General features: G+C 47.6%; 1 protein-coding gene across 8 annotated transcripts in view; it reads left to right on the forward strand.

Annotated features, from left to right (window-relative positions):
* The window catches only part of KIFC3 (kinesin family member C3), a 422,885-nt gene that overhangs the window by 325,111 nt on the left and 79,531 nt on the right, over positions 1–18,243 (forward strand). The window contains exon 1 of one of the 8 annotated variants that reach the window (XM_086944998.1): positions 3,547–3,674. The exons of the other annotated variants lie outside the window; for them this stretch is intronic. Within the exon in view, the coding sequence (XP_086801124.1) occupies positions 3,560–3,674 (115 nt within the window). The 5' untranslated portion in view covers positions 3,547–3,559. Of the gene's footprint in view, positions 1–3,546; positions 3,675–18,243 lie in introns of those variants that run through there. 8 annotated transcript variants of the gene reach the window in all.

Raw genomic sequence — 18,243 nt, forward strand, 5'->3', positions numbered from 1 at the left:
ATGTTCTCTTTTATTTTGAAGAGATTCCAGGTAGATGACCAAACTCGCTCACACCTTTTTGATTGACAGGGAAGTTCCACATTAAAGCAGCCTGGATATCTGACAGAGCGCTTCTCGCGAAACACGTGCTGGGAGCAAGTTTTGTGAATGAGTGTTTCACTCCTATCCCGGTGTCCTTAAGTGTGTTCGGATGGGTTCTTCACCCGAAAATGTAAAAAACAGATGTGCCGATTCACTGGCCTGTAGTGGTTCGAAGTCCTGTGCGTTTTCATATAGACCCTTCATGTAGATGTGACGAAACACAGTACGTGGCCCTACACGGCTGAGACTGAAGGCCTCAAGACGTCTCTGTAAGACGAAGTTGAATCATCAGAGATGTGACTTCAGTCTGAGGCCAGTGAGGGGGCCTGATGGGCCACACGGGGAGCAGCTCCAGAATGAAATGCGATGGTTGGGCCGTTTCAGAGGGAGCACGTGCCCTGTGTTTGCAGCGATCGGGATTCATTCTTCTTGTGACTGCCGATTAGTCCGTGATGAGCACAGCTCCTCGAAGCGGCAGGGAGTGCTGCACCCTGTAATTTAATCCTCCCCCGACCCAGCTCCCACTTGAAGTTTGTTCCCACCGTCCCGGCCCTGTTATTCCCATTGATCGTGCTGAGATGGGCTCTGCGGGCTGACCCGCGCTCTACAGACGGACCGGGGCTTGGGCGTGGAACCTCTGTTACTGGCTGACTCTTTGAACCTGCGGCGCATCCATCGCCTCTTCACCCTTTCTTCTTTCTTCTTTCTGTGCTGCCAGATTGATTGACACATACCGTCGACGCCTACCAGTGGCATTTCTGTCGTTTCATTTTGAGCTGTGAATACCTTTTAGAAAGTCCTCCAGCGGGATTTAATTGAATAAGCTAGGAGGTGGAACAGGTTAGAGACTCGTAAACCGCATTCATAAACTCAACAGATCATTCAAAGGTAGCACAACTAGAGTGTTTAAATTGACACAAAAAAGCACATTCTGTGGCAGAGCTACGACACAAATCTCAATTAAAATGCTGATCAGTGATTTAAATGGCACGGTATTGTGCGGTACTGAGTACCGGCATTTTTTTTTAATTTTGAGAGGCAGAGTACCGGCACTTCTCAAGAGAAATGTAATACTTTTAATTGGAGAGTACCGGCACTTCTAAGAAACAACCTGCACTCATTTCCATTTCAAGCTCTGGTGCTTATGCAAGTCTTAGTTTGACACCCCAGGGTGCAGGTAGAGAAACTCGACGAGCATGGGAGGGGTGTAAGCCAGCAAAACCGCGAAAACCCGTAAAGTGCAAAAAAAACTACTGCTTAAACTGGAGCGAGGCCAAAACAAGGCCTAAGTCCAATTAAAGAAAGCATCTTGGCCTAGGTAGGGAGTTACTGGGCAGCCATCGTTAAGAAATGTGAACTAGGATTTGGAGCAGACTAATACTTTAGGCGAATGTAGCTTCAAAATGGTAAGGCTTGGAATCGGGGCACCAGTGAACTACTATCTCAAGGTCAGGAGTGGCGCGGAAACCCCCGTGGCTTTCTGGGCCTGAACCCTATGAGATGTATTCGTCCTGAGTAGTCAGTACAGGGCAGGCTGGGATGATTCTGTCTCACCATAGGGGGGTCCTGGAATGTGCATCTGCAGGTCTCCAAACTACGCCCATTCGGTTGCTTTTGTTCACTAATCCAGGATGCATGTCAGACTCTGCCCTTATGGCTACTGGGGTTATGTTTTTTCAGTGAACTGTGCCTTCTGCTGGTAGGTCATTGGTCATCTTTCTCTTGTCACTATAATACAGGGACAGACAAAATCTGTCCTCTTCACAGCGCACAGCTATAGTCCCTAAGGTTTTTGCTGATGAATTTTGCAAATTTCTAACACTAAACACACAACATAAGGCTTTTATCCAAAATGTGATCAACAATATTTTTCTTTTCAGTATGTCTTTATATCCTCAATTAGTAATCCATTTTGTACATAGACACTTTTATAAATCTAAGAAAATAATGTTACATGTTGTACAATATGAAGGTTCTGCCCCTTACAACAAATTCTGGCATAATAATTAAATTCATAACTGCCCAATGCATTTTGGGTCCGAATAACCCTTCTTCGGTGGGAAGAAGTTTGTGTACATCTTTATGCTTGGAAAACGTTTCAATTATTCAGGCAGCCTCCTACCAGAACAAAAACAAAATAAGAAAAAAGTATCATAAGTCATCTGACTAGACATCAAAACTGTTACATCTTTAAAAAAAAAAAGGCGAATATCTCTCTTGCCCAGCTGCCTCTTCTCCAGGTCACAGCAGCAATGCTCTTCCAGAATCCAGTATCTAGAGTTGCGGTTCTTAACCTAGGGTTCACAATTACATACTTTTAGCAGAATACACCAGTGCATATTAACATTGAAAATTAAAAAATCTCTATAAATGTGAGGTAATCTGAAATTGGAGGTAAACAATCAGTGGGTATACTCATGTTGATTCATGGTAGCAGCTCAAGTACAGCAGCAGAATCTAGTATGGGGGATTGGTGCCCTCCATTGAAGACCTGCTATGCACTGACAAAAGGAGCATAAAAGATACAGTGATAGGTAGTCTAGCAAGTTGCTACCTCTTTAAGCGAGAGGCCAAATGTTTGAAAGTTCCAACCGTACCACTAACATTTTTATTTTTATATAAATGTAGTATTTTGTATATTTGTTTGATGTATACCTTTTGTGTATTTTGTGGTTCATATCTTTTGTTTATACGGCGGTCCTCGGTTTCTAGTAGTGATTCGTTGGGGGTCCACAATAGTCAAAATGCTAAGAACCGCTGGTCAAGAGGTTTGTCCTAACTTGTAAAGCAGGAGTAAGTTGGCATTCTTGCATATCTAGAACACACTGATTGTCCAAATCACATTCTAGCAGCAAAGACAGGAATTTTTATAATCAGCAACACAGAAAATCTATACTTAGTACAATTGCACCCCTTTACCAGAACACAGTTCTAAGCTGTTTGAGCATATTTTTGCTGAACTTCACTCTCTTTTCTAATTGATTCTTCCAAAATTCTCTTCTCTTGTCCATACCACTCTCGCCATTTCTCTTTTCTGTAAAAGCCTGCAAACGTCCATGGATGTGATTCAAAACCAGGCCCGCCGCCAGGTACTCGCCTCTTTCCTGGTGAAACTGGGGTTGCAGCTCACCTGTGGGAAGTGGCCAGGCTATTTCAGCGTGAAGACTGTTTTCTCTTCACCAGGCTCTCCCTCACACCCACCTCACCTCCATATCACCCTGTATCGCTGAGACTCTAATTGAAATTGTCGACCTGTCCTGACACGATAGAGCCGGCCGCTCCTCTTCATTTCATCTTGTGGGGAAGTCTGCGGTTTCAGGCAACACGTCAGCGCGTGTCGCGCTCCACCCTTGGTGCTGATTACAGGCTGTGCTATGGACGAGTGTGAGAAATGAGATGGGAGGGGAGGATGTGTGAAATAAATGAGGAGGAGAGTGGAGAGCCGACAGAAGAGCTTAGGAGCCACTCGAGGAAGGACATGGAGCTACAAACTGAAGTGAGACCTGCCACACTCACAGGGAGGCAGTGCCCCCTCCACCAAGGAAAAGGGGGTCTCTTCAGTTGGCGAGGAGAGGCAGACCTGGGGAGCAAGGGTAAGTAGAAACACATTAGGGGTCTCCTGGCCGGAGAGTTGGCTTCAAGCTCTATGCATTGTAACTCAGAAGGGAGTTCTTCTTCAGGGTACCACCTGTGTCTGTATTCATTCAATGGAGGTCAGGTCAAGCATTGGTCTACGTGGGCCCTATAATGCTTGAGGAGAGACAGAAGGATGTCCGTGTCATTGAGGGTGCTCAGGAGGAGTGCCACTTCCGTGGGGTAGTTAGATCAGCGGATAACACCCAGAAAGAGGTTGAACGATGGAAACTGCAGCAAGACAGGCGTGTTGCGAATCCTGAGAATAGTTGGGCGCATTATTAATTGCACATTGTTGGTAGACTGGACAAGTGAAGGAGACTGGAAACAATCCTGCCTGATAAATGCCACTTTTTACGCATTGTTTTTTTGCCTTATTTTTTTTAGAGAAGGAATTACCCTGCATGAGTAACTGGATCGTTGGATAACAATTAGATACTGGCAGGACTAAGTAATGGAATTAAAGGGCAGGGACCGATGAAGTGCTGCTGTGTGCTATGAGATGAAGATAATAGTTGGATTGAGGAACTTTATGGTTTGAATCTGTTTTACTATTTAGTTCCGTTTCACACATACACCCTCTGGTCTGTGAGGGATCATCAATGCAATATCAATACCTGGTTACACAACCAACCTTAAGCCACAGCTGTCCCTCCCTTCCCATTCCGCTCTGGTGTCCTTAAGGGCGCTTTGCACTATTGGTCACATTTGGCGACATCACTGGGGACTCTTTCATAAGCCCCCCCGCCCCCGCCCGTCCTTCCACTGTGACTTTACTGTGGGAACAGCTAGTCTATTTAAATGCAGCACTGAGGTCCTCCGTGATTTTCATAGCAGGAGTCGTCAATGTTTGAACACTGCAGAAGGATGGTTTATGTGAATGTAGTGATATTTTGTGCAATGCAAATGTGGTTGCAGGGACTGGTGCGATTGGATACAGGAGAATGTTATTGCCATTGTTGTCATAAAGGAAGGGACTTAAATGGTTTAACATATTGGGTTGGTTTTAATAATTAATGGCAGTGGGCAGTATTGTGTGATTGATGTTTTGAGTAACTGATGTTATGAAATGGTAGGCTGTCAGTGGTTCACTGCAGTGTGAAGGTCCTGTGCGATTGGCTATGCTGAGGTTATCTTCTAGGATACAAGGGTCTTGAATGATTAGTTGGACTGTGAAGGTTGTAAGTTGACAGATTGTAGCAGAGCCTAGGATTTTGGGGTTAGTAATAGGGTGAGGTTAATATGGTTAGATATCATTAAATGGTAAAGGAATTGTATTTAGAAGTTGTATTGAAGCTCCTCGCTGACCATGACTTGATTGAATTCATGATCCTGAAATTTGCATCATGAATCACATGAATACCCTTCAATCACCTTTTTATGGCATATATATAATCCTGGTATTTGAATCTACTCGACCTACCTCCACAGTTTAATCTGATATCCTTCGATGTTCTGTTGCGATGCATGAGTTTGCCTCCTCAATTTTGATTTTTCATCGTGTCAAAACCCGATTCCCACCAGTGCATTTAGTAAATTATAGTCCTTTGATTCCTGTGAGGAATGAGATATTGGTGAAGGTGGTCATAGCTGTATTGTAGTATATGCTGCATAACTCTTTAGTGGAAGTGGATTATTCCTTTTTACCGTGATCTCTCCTCAATTCAGAACCGTAGAATGTGGACAAGCTGTGAAGTGTTGCAATGGAAGTATAGTTGATGGTAGTGGGAACTCCTATGTTGTCTAAATGTTCTAGATCTTTGTTACTTTATATGTTTTTAAAAAGGGAATGATAGTCCTTAAAACGGAATCACTACATTTAATCATGGTCTAGTTTTATCACAAGCCCATTCTTGAGAAGTTTCCAAACTTTTTGCAAAGAAGTTTCTATCATGGCTTCAAAAAAGTCATTAGAAATTGGCTTGATGCCGAGATGGATGCGTGCCTAAGTGTTGATTGTGTAAAAAGAAACACATTGCTCAACTAGCGAGAGGCAGCACCTACCTAATAAATCATCCACTGGAAACGCCCTGTAGAGCTGCCTGACGTGTGCCTGGTTCAAGGATTCCATAACTGAGTGAGGAATGAATATTGATGTCCTCTCACTACTGAAAAGTTGTGTCAGATGACAAAATCACTAATTTGTTTCAATTCTAGGGCCCCTACTCAATGTGGGAATCTTTAGCCATGCATTCACAAGGGGATTGAAGAGGCAGGGGACTGGGTGCTACTTCTCTGGGAGGCCCTGAACCATTCCCGAGGAGTCCAAAGGAATTGTGTCATGTCCTACTTAAATGTTCGTGCTTGGCCACTTTCCAAACCAGGTGTTTGTTAGCTTTTTTGTTTAAAGCAATTATTATATTATAGTTGCCTTCTTCATACCCTTCTCACGAATCAAGTACGATTTGTGTTAAAAATAAAAAGACTGACCAGATTCATGGACGTTGTGCCTAGGTGTCTGTTTGCTATGCTACAGAGTGCGAAGCCCAAGACCGGAGCAGAAAATGGACTTGGTGTACTTACAGGAAAGGATAATTCAGTACAAAATAGTCCAGAACAGTCAAGGAAAAAAAGGGGGACATAGAGACAAAGATAAAGGGTAAAATAGGACATTTATGTGACAAGTTTGGCCCTCTCAAAGACACCTAACATGTAAACATAGGTCCAAGCCATGGGCCTGGACACGGGAGAAGTGGCAATAAGGGAATTGCTACAGAGATGAGGGGGCAATGAGAAACTGCTCGTCAACAGTGCTTCCAGAGCCGCGACCCATTTACGGGAAGGGAGGAACTTAATTGTAATTGCAGTGTAATGGGGCCTTCACGCCCCTTGGACCTTGTGTCACTACTCTAATGATATAACAACAGTTTCTGATGTGTTTTTTTTAACCATTTCTGAGATTGGTGTTCCAATGGAATGTTTGTTTGTGATTTAAACGGGAAGTAGGATCGTTAGAGGACTATCTATCAATTTAGGGGATTTGGAATCCTTAACAGCTAAGCAATGAGTATCCTCCCCCTGGGTAGTAAAACTGATCCTGTATTGACTTATGGTCTAAAAATAGAGCCCAAAGAACTAAGTTTTAAGAAAACTCGTAAAGGCTTGGATATCCTCTGTGGCGCGGAGCTGTTGCGGGAGGTCTTTTTAACCCCTCGCAGCTAGGTAGGAGTAAGAGCTACCCCCCCACTTTTTCTTTCTAAATTGAGAAATCACCACCAACAGGGACCTGGAAGAACAAAAGGATCTGGAAGGTTGGTAGGGAGCCATTTTATTGGACCAGTACTGAGAGCCAGAGCGATAGAAAGCTCTGTCAGGACTAATCCTTTAAACCTCACATGTTCCTTGATAGGGAGCCTGAGAAGTTCTTTCAGGTACGGTTGATGTGGACTTCCCTAGAGTGTCTCAACAGAAAACATGCTGCGACATTGTGAACCATATTTACAAAAAGGGGTGGTGAGGGACAGAGTCTCCGAATTAAGCAGAAAGCTCTCACCCAGTCAAGAGATCAGGGCTAGATCCAACACCGTTTTTTAGCTCACTGCACCATCCCAGTTTCAGAACCTGGCTGAATGCAAATTAGTCTGTTCCTGTCCCAGTGCATGATGGGAACAGGGCAAACCAAACTACAAAAGCCAATTCTTACACTGGGAAGGAAACAAGCTCCCGGGGACCGGTTTCTGGCATTACAGCCGTCTTCGGCCCGGTTTGCTTGAATCCTGATGGTGCAATGAGCAAGGGTCTCACATCTGAGAATACCCTTCCACGCTTAGGGTGGACAAAAATATTTACAAAAAGGGGTGGTGAGGGACAGAGTCTCCGAATTAAGCAGAAAGCTCTCACCCAGTCAAGAGATCAGGGCTAGATCCAACACCGTTTTTTAGCTCACTGCACCATCCCAGTTTCAGAACCTGGCTGAATGCAAATTAGTCTGTTCCTGTCCCAGTGCATGATGGGAACAGGGCAAACCAAACTACAAAAGCCAATTCTTACACTGGGAAGGAAACAAGCTCCCGGGGACCGGTTTCTGGCATTACAGCCGTCTTCGGCCCGGTTTGCTTGAATCCTGATGGTGCAATGAGCAAGGGTCTCACATCTGAGAATACCCTTCCACGCTTAGGGTGGACAAAAATATTTACAAAAAGGGGTGGTGAGGGACAGAGTCTCCGAATTAAGCAGAAAGCTCTCACCCAGTCAAGAGATCAGGGCTAGATCCAACACCGTTTTTTAGCTCACTGCACCATCCCAGTTTCAGAACCTGGCTGAATGCAAATTAGTCTGTTCCTGTCCCAGTGCATGATGGGAACAGGGCAAACCAAACTACAAAAGCCAATTCTTACACTGGGAAGGAAACAAGCTCCCGGGGACCGGTTTCTGGCATTACAGCCGTCTTCGGCCCGGTTTGCTTGAATCCTGATGGTGCAATGAGCAAGGGTCTCACATCTGAGAATACCCTTCCACGCTTAGGGTGGACAAAAATATTTACAAAAAGGGGTGGTGAGGGACAGAGTCTCCGAATTAAGCAGAAAGCTCTCACCCAGTCAAGAGATCAGGGCTAGATCCAACACCGTTTTTTAGCTCACTGCACCATCCCAGTTTCAGAACCTGGCTGAATGCAAATTAGTCTGTTCCTGTCCCAGTGCATGATGGGAACAGGGCAAACCAAACTACAAAAGCCAATTCTTACACTGGGAAGGAAACAAGCTCCCGGGGACCGGTTTCTGGCATTACAGCCGTCTTCGGCCCGGTTTGCTTGAATCCTGATGGTGCAATGAGCAAGGGTCTCACATCTGAGAATACCCTTCCACGCTTAGGGTGGACAAAAATATTTACAAAAAGGGGTGGTGAGGGACAGAGTCTCCGAATTAAGCAGAAAGCTCTCACCCAGTCAAGAGATCAGGGCTAGATCCAACACCGTTTTTTAGCTCACTGCACCATCCCAGTTTCAGAACCTGGCTGAATGCAAATTAGTCTGTTCCTGTCCCAGTGCATGATGGGAACAGGGCAAACCAAACTACAAAAGCCAATTCTTACACTGGGAAGGAAACAAGCTCCCGGGGACCGGTTTCTGGCATTACAGCCGTCTTCGGCCCGGTTTGCTTGAATCCTGATGGTGCAATGAGCAAGGGTCTCACATCTGAGAATACCCTTCCACGCTTAGGGTGGACAAAAATATTTACAAAAAGGGGTGGTGAGGGACAGAGTCTCCGAATTAAGCAGAAAGCTCTCACCCAGTCAAGAGATCAGGGCTAGATCCAACACCGTTTTTTAGCTCACTGCACCATCCCAGTTTCAGAACCTGGCTGAATGCAAATTAGTCTGTTCCTGTCCCAGTGCATGATGGGAACAGGGCAAACCAAACTACAAAAGCCAATTCTTACACTGGGAAGGAAACAAGCTCCCGGGGACCGGTTTCTGGCATTACAGCCGTCTTCGGCCCGGTTTGCTTGAATCCTGATGGTGCAATGAGCAAGGGTCTCACATCTGAGAATACCCTTCCACGCTTAGGGTGGACAAAAATATTTACAAAAAGGGGTGGTGAGGGACAGAGTCTCCGAATTAAGCAGAAAGCTCTCACCCAGTCAAGAGATCAGGGCTAGATCCAACACCGTTTTTTAGCTCACTGCACCATCCCAGTTTCAGAACCTGGCTGAATGCAAATTAGTCTGTTCCTGTCCCAGTGCATGATGGGAACAGGGCAAACCAAACTACAAAAGCCAATTCTTACACTGGGAAGGAAACAAGCTCCCGGGGACCGGTTTCTGGCATTACAGCCGTCTTCGGCCCGGTTTGCTTGAATCCTGATGGTGCAATGAGCAAGGGTCTCACATCTGAGAATACCCTTCCACGCTTAGGGTGGACAAAAATATTTACAAAAAGGGGTGGTGAGGGACAGAGTCTCCGAATTAAGCAGAAAGCTCTCACCCAGTCAAGAGATCAGGGCTAGATCCAACACCGTTTTTTAGCTCACTGCACCATCCCAGTTTCAGAACCTGGCTGAATGCAAATTAGTCTGTTCCTGTCCCAGTGCATGATGGGAACAGGGCAAACCAAACTACAAAAGCCAATTCTTACACTGGGAAGGAAACAAGCTCCCGGGGACCGGTTTCTGGCATTACAGCCGTCTTCGGCCCGGTTTGCTTGAATCCTGATGGTGCAATGAGCAAGGGTCTCACATCTGAGAATACCCTTCCACGCTTAGGGTGGACAAAAATATTTACAAAAAGGGGTGGTGAGGGACAGAGTCTCCGAATTAAGCAGAAAGCTCTCACCCAGTCAAGAGATCAGGGCTAGATCCAACACCGTTTTTTAGCTCACTGCACCATCCCAGTTTCAGAACCTGGCTGAATGCAAATTAGTCTGTTCCTGTCCCAGTGCATGATGGGAACAGGGCAAACCAAACTACAAAAGCCAATTCTTACACTGGGAAGGAAACAAGCTCCCGGGGACCGGTTTCTGGCATTACAGCCGTCTTCGGCCCGGTTTGCTTGAATCCTGATGGTGCAATGAGCAAGGGTCTCACATCTGAGAATACCCTTCCACGCTTAGGGTGGACAATCCATCAGGATTCAAGCAAGCTGGGCCGAAGAGGCTGAAATGCCAGAAACCGGTCCCCGGTAGCTTGTCTCCTTTCTGGTAAAGAATTGGCTTGGTAGTTTAGTCTGCCCTGTTCCCATGATGCACTGGGCCAGGGACAGACTGATTTGCATATAGCCAGGTTCTGAGCTGGGATGGGGCAGTGAGATAAATAACGGTGATGGATCAAGCCCTGATATTTGGACTGGGTAAGAGTGGTCTGCTCAATTCAGACACTCTGTTCATCACCACCCCCTTTTGTAAATCGATTTTGGCCACTATAGGTGTGGCAGGGTATACTCAGACATGAGTCCCTTTCTCACTGCTCCATCAGGATTCAAGCAAGCCGGGCCGAAGAGGCTGAAATGCCAGAAACCGGTCCCCGGTAGCTTGTCTCCTTTCTGGTAAAGAATTGGCTTGGTAGTTTAGTCTGCCCTGTTCCCATGATGCACTGGGCCAGGGACAGACTGATTTGCATATAGCCAGGTTCTGAGCTGGGATGGGGCAGTGAGATAAATAACGGTGATGGATCAAGCCCTGATCTTTGGACTGGGTAAGAGTGGTCTGCTCAATTCAGACGCTCTGTTCATCACCACCCCCTTTTGTAAATCGATTTTGGCCACTATAGGTGTGGCAGGGTATACTCAGACATGAGTCCCTTTCTCACTGCTCCATCAGGATTCAAGCAAGCCGGGCCGAAGAGGCTGAAATGCCAGAAACCGGTCCCCGGTAGCTTGTCTCCTTTCTGGTAAAGAATTGGCTTGGTAGTTTAGTCTGCCCTGTTCCCATGATGCACTGGGCCAGGGACAGACTGATTTGCATATAGCCAGGTTCTGAGCTGGGATGGGGCAGTGAGATAAATAACGGTGATGGATCAAGCCCTGATCTTTGGACTGGGTAAGAGTGGTCTGCTCAATTCAGACACTCTGTTCATCACCACCCCCTTTTGTAAATCGATTTTGGCCACTATAGGTGTGGCAGGGTATACTCAGACATGAGTCCCTTTCTCACTGCTCCATCAGGATTCAAGCAAGCCGGGCCGAAGAGGCTGAAATGCCAGAAACCGGTCCCCGGTAGCTTGTCTCCTTTCTGGTAAAGAATTGGCTTGGTAGTTTAGTCTGCCCTGTTCCCATGATGCACTGGGCCAGGGACAGACTGATTTGCATATAGCCAGGTTCTGAGCTGGGATGGGGCAGTGAGATAAATAACGGTGATGGATCAAGCCCTGATCTTTGGACTGGGTAAGAGTGGTCTGCTCAATTCAGACACTCTGTTCATCACCACCCCCTTTTGTAAATCGATTTTGACCACTATAGGTGTGGCAGGGTATACTCAGACATGAGTCCCTTTCTCACTGCTCCATCAGGATTCAAGCAAGCCGGGCCGAAGAGGCTGAAATGCCAGAAACCGGTCCCCGGTAGCTTGTCTCCTTTCTGGTAAAGAATTGGCTTGGTAGTTTAGTCTGCCCTGTTCCCATGATGCACTGGGCCAGGGACAGACTGATTTGCATATAGCCAGGTTCTGAGCTGGGATGGGGCAGTGAGATAAATAACGGTGATGGATCAAGCCCTGATCTTTGGACTGGGTAAGAGTGGTCTGCTCAATTCAGACACTCTGTTCATCACCACCCCCTTTTGTAAATCGATTTTGGCCACTATAGGTGTGGCAGGGTATACTCAGACATGAGTCCCTTTCTCACTGCTCCATCAGGATTCAAGCAAGCCGGGCCGAAGAGGCTGAAATGCCAGAAACCGGTCCCCGGTAGCTTGTCTCCTTTCTGGTAAAGAATTGGCTTGGTAGTTTAGTCTGCCCTGTTCCCATGATGCACTGGGCCAGGGACAGACTGATTTGCATATAGCCAGGTTCTGAGCTGGGATGGGGCAGTGAGATAAATAACGGTGATGGATCAAGCCCTGATCTTTGGACTGGGTAAGAGTGGTCTGCTCAATTCAGACACTCTGTTCATCACCACCCCCTTTTGTAAATCGATTTTGGCCACTATAGGTGTGGCAGGGTATACTCAGACATGAGTCCCTTTCTCACTGCTCCATCAGGATTCAAGCAAGCCGGGCCGAAGAGGCTGAAATGCCAGAAACCGGTCCCCGGTAGCTTGTCTCCTTTCTGGTAAAGAATTGGCTTGGTAGTTTAGTCTGCCCTGTTCCCATGATGCACTGGGCCAGGGACAGACTGATTTGCATATAGCCAGGTTCTGAGCTGGGATGGGGCAGTGAGATAAATAACGGTGATGGATCAAGCCCTGATCTTTGGACTGGGTAAGAGTGGTCTGCTCAATTCAGACACTCTGTTCATCACCACCCCCTTTTGTAAATCGATTTTGGCCACTATAGGTGTGGCAGGGTATACTCAGACATGAGTCCCTTTCTCACTGCTCCATCAGGATTCAAGCAAGCCGGGCCGAAGAGGCTGAAATGCCAGAAACCGGTCCCCGGTAGCTTGTCTCCTTTCTGGTAAAGAATTGGCTTGGTAGTTTAGTCTGCCCTGTTCCCATGATGCACTGGGCCAGGGACAGACTGATTTGCATATAGCCAGGTTCTGAGCTGGGATGGGGCAGTGAGATAAATAACGGTGATGGATCAAGCCCTGATCTTTGGACTGGGTAAGAGTGGTCTGCTCAATTCAGACGCTCTGTTCATCACCACCCCCTTTTGTAAATCGATTTTGGCCACTATAGGTGTGGCAGGGTATACTCAGACATGAGTCCCTTTCTCACTGCTCCATCAGGATTCAAGCAAGCCGGGCCGAAGAGGCTGAAATGCCAGAAACCGGTCCCCGGTAGCTTGTCTCCTTTCTGGTAAAGAATTGGCTTGGTAGTTTAGTCTGCCCTGTTCCCATGATGCACTGGTCCAGGGACAGACTGATTTGCATATAGCCAGGTTCTGAGCTGGGATGGGGCAGTGAGATAAATAACGGTGATGGATCAAGCCCTGATCTTTGGACTGGGTAAGAGTGGTCTGCTCAATTCAGACACTCTGTTCATCACCACCCCCTTTTGTAAATCGATTTTGGCCACTATAGGTGTGGCAGGGTATACTCAGACATGAGTCCCTTTCTCACTGCTCCATCAGGATTCAAGCAAGCCGGGCCGAAGAGGCTGAAATGCCAGAAACCGGTCCCCGGTAGCTTGTCTCCTTTCTGGTAAAGAATTGGCTTGGTAGTTTAGTCTGCCCTGTTCCCATGATGCACTGGGCCAGGGACAGACTGATTTGCATATAGCCAGGTTCTGAGCTGGGATGGGGCAGTGAGATAAATAACGGTGATGGATCAAGCCCTGATCTTTGGACTGGGTAAGAGTGGTCTGCTCAATTCAGACACTCTGTTCATCACCACCCCCTTTTGTAAATCGATTTTGGCCACTATAGGTGTGGCAGGGTATACTCAGACATGAGTCCCTTTCTCACTGCTCCATCAGGATTCAAGCAAGCCGGGCCGAAGAGGCTGAAATGCCAGAAACCGGTCCCCGGTAGCTTGTCTCCTTTCTGGTAAAGAATTGGCTTGGTAGTTTAGTCTGCCCTGTTCCCATGATGCACTGGGCCAGGGACAGACTGATTTGCATATAGCCAGGTTCTGAGCTGGGATGGGGCAGTGAGATAAATAACGGTGATGGATCAAGCCCTGATCTTTGGACTGGGTAAGAGTGGTCTGCTCAATTCAGACACTCTGTTCATCACCACCCCCTTTTGTAAATCGATTTTGGCCACTATAGGTGTGGCAGGGTATACTCAGACATGAGTCCCTTTCTCACTGCTCCATCAGGATTCAAGCAAGCCGGGCCGAAGAGGCTGAAATGCCAGAAACCGGTCCCCGGTAGCTTGTCTCCTTTCTGGTAAAGAATTGGCTTGGTAGTTTAGTCTGCCCTGTTCCCATGATGCACTGGGCCAGGGACAGACTGATTTGCATATAGCCAGGTTCTGAGCTGGGATGGGGCAGTGAGATAAATAACGGTGATGGATCAAGCCCTGATCTTTGGACTGGGTAAGAGTGGTCTGCTCAATTCAGACACTCTGTTCATCACCACCCCCTTTTGTAAATCGATTTTGGCCACTATAGGTGTGGCAGGGTATACTCAGACATGAGTCCCTTTCTCACTGCTCCATCAGGATTCAAGCAAGCCGGGCCGAAGAGGCTGAAATGCCAGAAACCGGTCCCCGGTAGCTTGTCTCCTTTCTGGTAAAGAATTGGCTTGGTAGTTTAGTCTGCCCTGTTCCCATGATGCACTGGGCCAGGGACAGACTGATTTGCATATAGCCAGGTTCTGAGCTGGGATGGGGCAGTGAGATAAATAACGGTGATGGATCAAGCCCTGATCTTTGGACTGGGTAAGAGTGGTCTGCTCAATTCAGACACTCTGTTCATCACCACCCCCTTTTGTAAATCGATTTTGGCCACTATAGGTGTGGCAGGGTATACTCAGACATGAGTCCCTTTCTCACTGCTCCATCAGGATTCAAGCAAGCCGGGCCGAAGAGGCTGAAATGCCAGAAACCGGTCCCCGGTAGCTTGTCTCCTTTCTGGTAAAGAATTGGCTTGGTAGTTTAGTCTGCCCTGTTCCCATGATGCGCTGGGCCAGGGACAGACTGATTTGCATATAGCCAGGTTCTGAGCTGGGATGGGGCAGTGAGATAAATAACGGTGATGGATCAAGCCCTGATCTTTGGACTGGGTAAGAGTGGTCTGCTCAATTCAGACACTCTGTTCATCACCACCCCCTTTTGTAAATCGATTTTGGCCACTATAGGTGTGGCAGGGTATACTCAGACATGAGTCCCTTTCTCACTGCTCCATCAGGATTCAAGCAAGCCGGGCCGAAGAGGCTGAAATGCCAGAAACCGGTCCCCGGTAGCTTGTCTCCTTTCTGGTAAAGAATTGGCTTGGTAGTTTAGTCTGCCCTGTTCCCATGATGCACTGGGCCAGGGACAGACTGATTTGCATATAGCCAGGTTCTGAGCTGGGATGGGGCAGTGAGATAAATAACGGTGATGGATCAAGCCCTGATCTTTGGACTGGGTAAGAGTGGTCTGCTCAATTCAGACACTCTGTTCATCACCACCCCCTTTTGTAAATCGATTTTGGCCACTATAGGTGTGGCAGGGTATACTCAGACATGAGTCCCTTTCTCACTGCTCCATCAGGATTCAAGCAAGCCGGGCCGAAGAGGCTGAAATGCCAGAAACCGGTCCCCGGTAGCTTGTCTCCTTTCTGGTAAAGAATTGGCTTGGTAGTTTAGTCTGCCCTGTTCCCATGATGCACTGGGCCAGGGACAGACTGATTTGCATATAGCCAGGTTCTGAGCTGGGATGGGGCAGTGAGATAAATAACGGTGATGGATCAAGCCCTGATCTTTGGACTGGGTAAGAGTGGTCTGCTCAATTCAGACACTCTGTTCATCACCACCCCCTTTTGTAAATCGATTTTGGCCACTATAGGTGTGGCAGGGTATACTCAGACATGAGTCCCTTTCTCACTGCTCCATCAGGATTCAAGCAAGCCGGGCCGAAGAGGCTGAAATGCCAGAAACCGGTCCCCGGTAGCTTGTCTCCTTTCTGGTAAAGAATTGGCTTGGTAGTTTAGTCTGCCCTGTTCCCATGATGCACTGGGCCAGGGACAGACTGATTTGCATATAGCCAGGTTCTGAGCTGGGATGGGGCAGTGAGATAAATAACGGTGATGGATCAAGCCCTGATCTTTGGACTGGGTAAGAGTGGTCTGCTCAATTCAGACACTCTGTTCATCACCACCCCCTTTTGTAAATCGATTTTGGCCACTATAGGTGTGGCAGGGTATACTCAGACATGAGTCCCTTTCTCACTGCTCCATCAGGATTCAAGCAAGCCGGGCCGAAGAGGCTGAAATGCCAGAAACCGGTCCCCGGTAGCTTGTCTCCTTTCTGGTAAAGAATTGGCTTGGTAGTTTAGTCTGCCCTGTTCCCATGATGCACTGGGCCAGGGACAGACTGATTTGCATATAGCCAGGTTCTGAGCTGGGATGGGGCAGTGAGATAAATAACGGTGATGGATCAAGCCCTGATCTTTGGACTGGGTAAGAGTGGTCTGCTCAATTCAGACACTCTGTTCATCACCACCCCCTTTTGTAAATCGATTTTGGCCACTATAGGTGTGGCAGGGTATACTCAGACATGAGTCCCTTTCTCACTGCTCCATCAGGATTCAAGCAAGCCGGGCCGAAGAGGCTGAAATGCCAGAAACCGGTCCCCGGTAGCTTGTCTCCTTTCTGGTAAAGAATTGGCTTGGTAGTTTAGTCTGCCCTGTTCCCATGATGCACTGGGCCAGGGACAGACTGATTTGCATATAGCCAGGTTCTGAGCTGGGATGGGGCAGTGAGATAAATAACGGTGATGGATCAAGCCCTGATCTTTGGACTGGGTAAGAGTGGTCTGCTCAATTCAGACACTCTGTTCATCACCACCCCCTTTTGTAAATCGATTTTGGCCACTATAGGTGTGGCAGGGTATACTCAGACATGAGTCCCTTTCTCACTGCTCCATCAGGATTCAAGCAAGCCGGGCCGAAGAGGCTGAAATGCCAGAAACCGGTCCCCGGTAGCTTGTCTCCTTTCTGGTAAAGAATTGGCTTGGTAGTTTAGTCTGCCCTGTTCCCATGATGCACTGGGCCAGGGACAGACTGATTTGCATATAGCCAGGTTCTGAGCTGGGATGGGGCAGTGAGATAAATAACGGTGATGGATCAAGCCCTGATCTTTGGACTGGGTAAGAGTGGTCTGCTCAATTCAGACACTCTGTTCATCACCACCCCCTTTTGTAAATCGACATTGTGAACCAGCTGTAGTCTCATCAGCAGATAGGCCGGTAGACCCCAATAGAGCGAATTAGCATAATCTGACCATGTAAATGTGTGTGTCTTGTAAAGCGCACTGCTACCCGGAGGCGTCCTGGCGCTATAGACCGCTGGGGAACCCGTCCTGGCTTTCCCTGTGAGATGTTCCCTCCTGGGTATCTCCAAGGTGAAACCAGGCATCCCCGGCGTTTGTGGGGGGCCGTTGTGGAGATGAGGCAAGCTAATGCCCAGAGTTGCCGAGTGTGATCCCTGGTTAGAGTAGGCACAGAGGCGAGAATTATCGAGTCCGCTGACCCCGGTTCACGACCCTGCCGCGTCGGGGATTGAACCCTGGTCCCGGGCCGTCCTCTGCTTCCGGGTCTGCCGCCTCTAACCAGTGAGCCACACCACTCCACTCCATGAGGTAATCGGGCCTGAATCACTGTTTACTGATGCCTGTGGCAGTGGGAGAAGATAGAGAAACTTTTTTTCTTTTAAGCATCTAAGCATCTTTAGGAGTCCAAAACAGAAACCCAATGCACTTGCCACCTAGCTGCAGAGTTACCACATTGCTGGGGGGGGGCACCTGTGGAGGCGGGACACCATTTGGCCAGATGTCATTTTCTCAGATAGGCGGATGAATCCCAAAGAGCAAGATTTCCGTTTTGATGGTTTTACATTGTAGGTAACTGTTGCGCATCCAGTGAACTCTGACGACATGCATGCTTTAAAAATGCTCAGCGCTTTAGGGTCATTTAAATCCAGGGTGAGGAGCAATAGGGTGAGGAGCAATTGTGTGTCATCAGCTTATGAGGCTATTTGAATGCTGTAAGATTCAACAAGAGTCACCAGTGGGGTCATATAGACAGTGAATAATGTTGGGCTAATGCAGACCCTTGAGGTACCCCAAAGCCTATGGTTTTAGGTTCCAGGGTAAATGGAGCCATCCATACCGATTGAAATCCAGCTGCCAGGAAGGAGCTGAACCAGTCCTAAGCAGGGCCACACCCCTATGTCACTGAAGTGTTGTCGATGTATAGGGTGTGAGACCGTCTCGAAAGCTGCTCATAGATCAAGGAGAATCCGGGCCACCTGCTTCCTCTGCTCTACTGCTATATCAATGGGGTCTGCTACCTCCAGCAGA

The sequence above is a fragment of the Lissotriton vulgaris genome, chromosome 12 (genome assembly GCF_964263255.1).
Source record: "Lissotriton vulgaris chromosome 12, aLisVul1.2, whole genome shotgun sequence".
Classification (NCBI taxonomy): domain Eukaryota; kingdom Metazoa; phylum Chordata; class Amphibia; order Caudata; family Salamandridae; genus Lissotriton; species Lissotriton vulgaris.